The sequence below is a fragment of the Sphaeroforma arctica genome, assembly GCF_001186125.1.
Source record: "Sphaeroforma arctica JP610 unplaced genomic scaffold supercont1.7227, whole genome shotgun sequence".
Taxonomy (NCBI): domain Eukaryota; class Ichthyosporea; order Ichthyophonida; genus Sphaeroforma; species Sphaeroforma arctica.
This window is the reverse complement of record NW_014033331.1, coordinates 1-1,477: the sequence shown is the minus strand read 5'-3', so window position 1 is coordinate 1,477 and position 1,477 is coordinate 1. Positions and strand designations below refer to the sequence as shown.

The window sequence follows — 1,477 nt, the reverse complement described above, 5'->3', positions numbered from 1 at the left end:
GATAGATAGATAGATAGATAGATAGATATAAATATATATATATATATAAATATAAAAATATATACATATACAGACACACACACACACGCACATACACATATATGCGTACCTCTGCATATATCATATGTTAATTGTGTCATGTATTGCTTACTGCCCACGAATCGATCAGGCTAAAGAGGCCTGGCATACAACCCCCCCCCCCACCCCACACTGCTCTATTACCACACATGCATAGAAAATGACATACGATTATATACACTCGATCAGCCTACTGAGCCTACTTATATACATGCACACACACATACACATACGTTCTACATACTACAGTGGCCTGTACGAAGCGGCTGAGACTCTTGGCCTTTTCTTCAGTCGATGCAGTGGACAACATTTTCATCGCCCACCAGATGAAAACCCCACACTTATCATGCGATACTTATAATACACACATGGGTATGTGTGTGTACTATACACTACAGGCACTCAATTGAACTCACAACTTGGCATTTGGATACATTCGTAAACAACTAGAAGCCACTCCTGTCATACTCCTACCACACACACGCGCATGTGTAGGTACTATACACTACAAGCACTCAATTAAACGTACGACCCTGCATATGAATACGTTCATGTACAAGTTGCTTACCGCAGCGGCCTCTAGGAAACTGCTGATACTCTCCTCTTTCTCGTCAGCCGAGAGAGTGTCTTCATCTAGGATAGTTCGAATGTAGTCCACAAACTCCTCATCGCCCAGGCCCACCGAGTCTAAATACGTCAGCAACCAGCTCTCAAATTCTCCCATTATGATACATAAACCGAAGTCGTACTGGTCATATGTGGTGTGTGTGTTTATATATAGTCGTGTGTTGTGTGGTCGTATATAGTCGATATAACCGTTCACATAGGAACTATAACCGTTGCTTTGTGATAAATAATGTATGCACCGCTTTCATACTATTTAGGCCGGATTTTTTTTACACTCTGTCGAGTAAAAAAACAATAAATGTTAAAAAAAACCGGATGTAGTAACAGACATCATCACTGAAGTGACCTTATCTTTCCCGATCGGAATTCACGTGGTATAATTCGCCGGTAGTATATTGACTTTAGCGTATTTGTTGGCTATAGAGTCTATATATTTACACTAGTTGAGTACGTATGTATATTCACGCGTGTATACATATATATCTACTGGCTCGCAATAGTCACCTCATATAGTTGTCGTCTGTAAGTAGCAATTCGTAAGAGTATCACATTTTGACTCTGATGTTCCATTTTAATAGATATTTCTGAAAGCTAGTTATGTCCACAAAAAAGGAGCACCTAAGCGAGGACGTTTGCACTTCATGGCAAACCTTATGAATAAGTAGACTTAGACGTTGAAGTACTGATAGTTCATCGGTATATCTAAGCAACTAGACCCACAGACACACACAGACACACACAGACACACACACAGACACACACACACACACAC

The 1,477-nt window shown here is 40.3% G+C and overlaps 1 protein-coding gene across 1 annotated transcript; it reads right to left on the bottom strand.

Annotated features, from left to right (window-relative positions):
* Nucleotides 1-646: 646 nt before the first annotated feature.
* Nucleotides 647-802, bottom strand: SARC_16032 (hypothetical protein; the record flags this gene model as incomplete). Its single annotated transcript, XM_014289857.1, has 1 exon — nt 647-802. A coding segment is annotated over one exon (156 nt), but the record flags the coding sequence as incomplete, so codon positions are not given.
* Nucleotides 803-1,477: the final 675 nt, after the last annotated feature.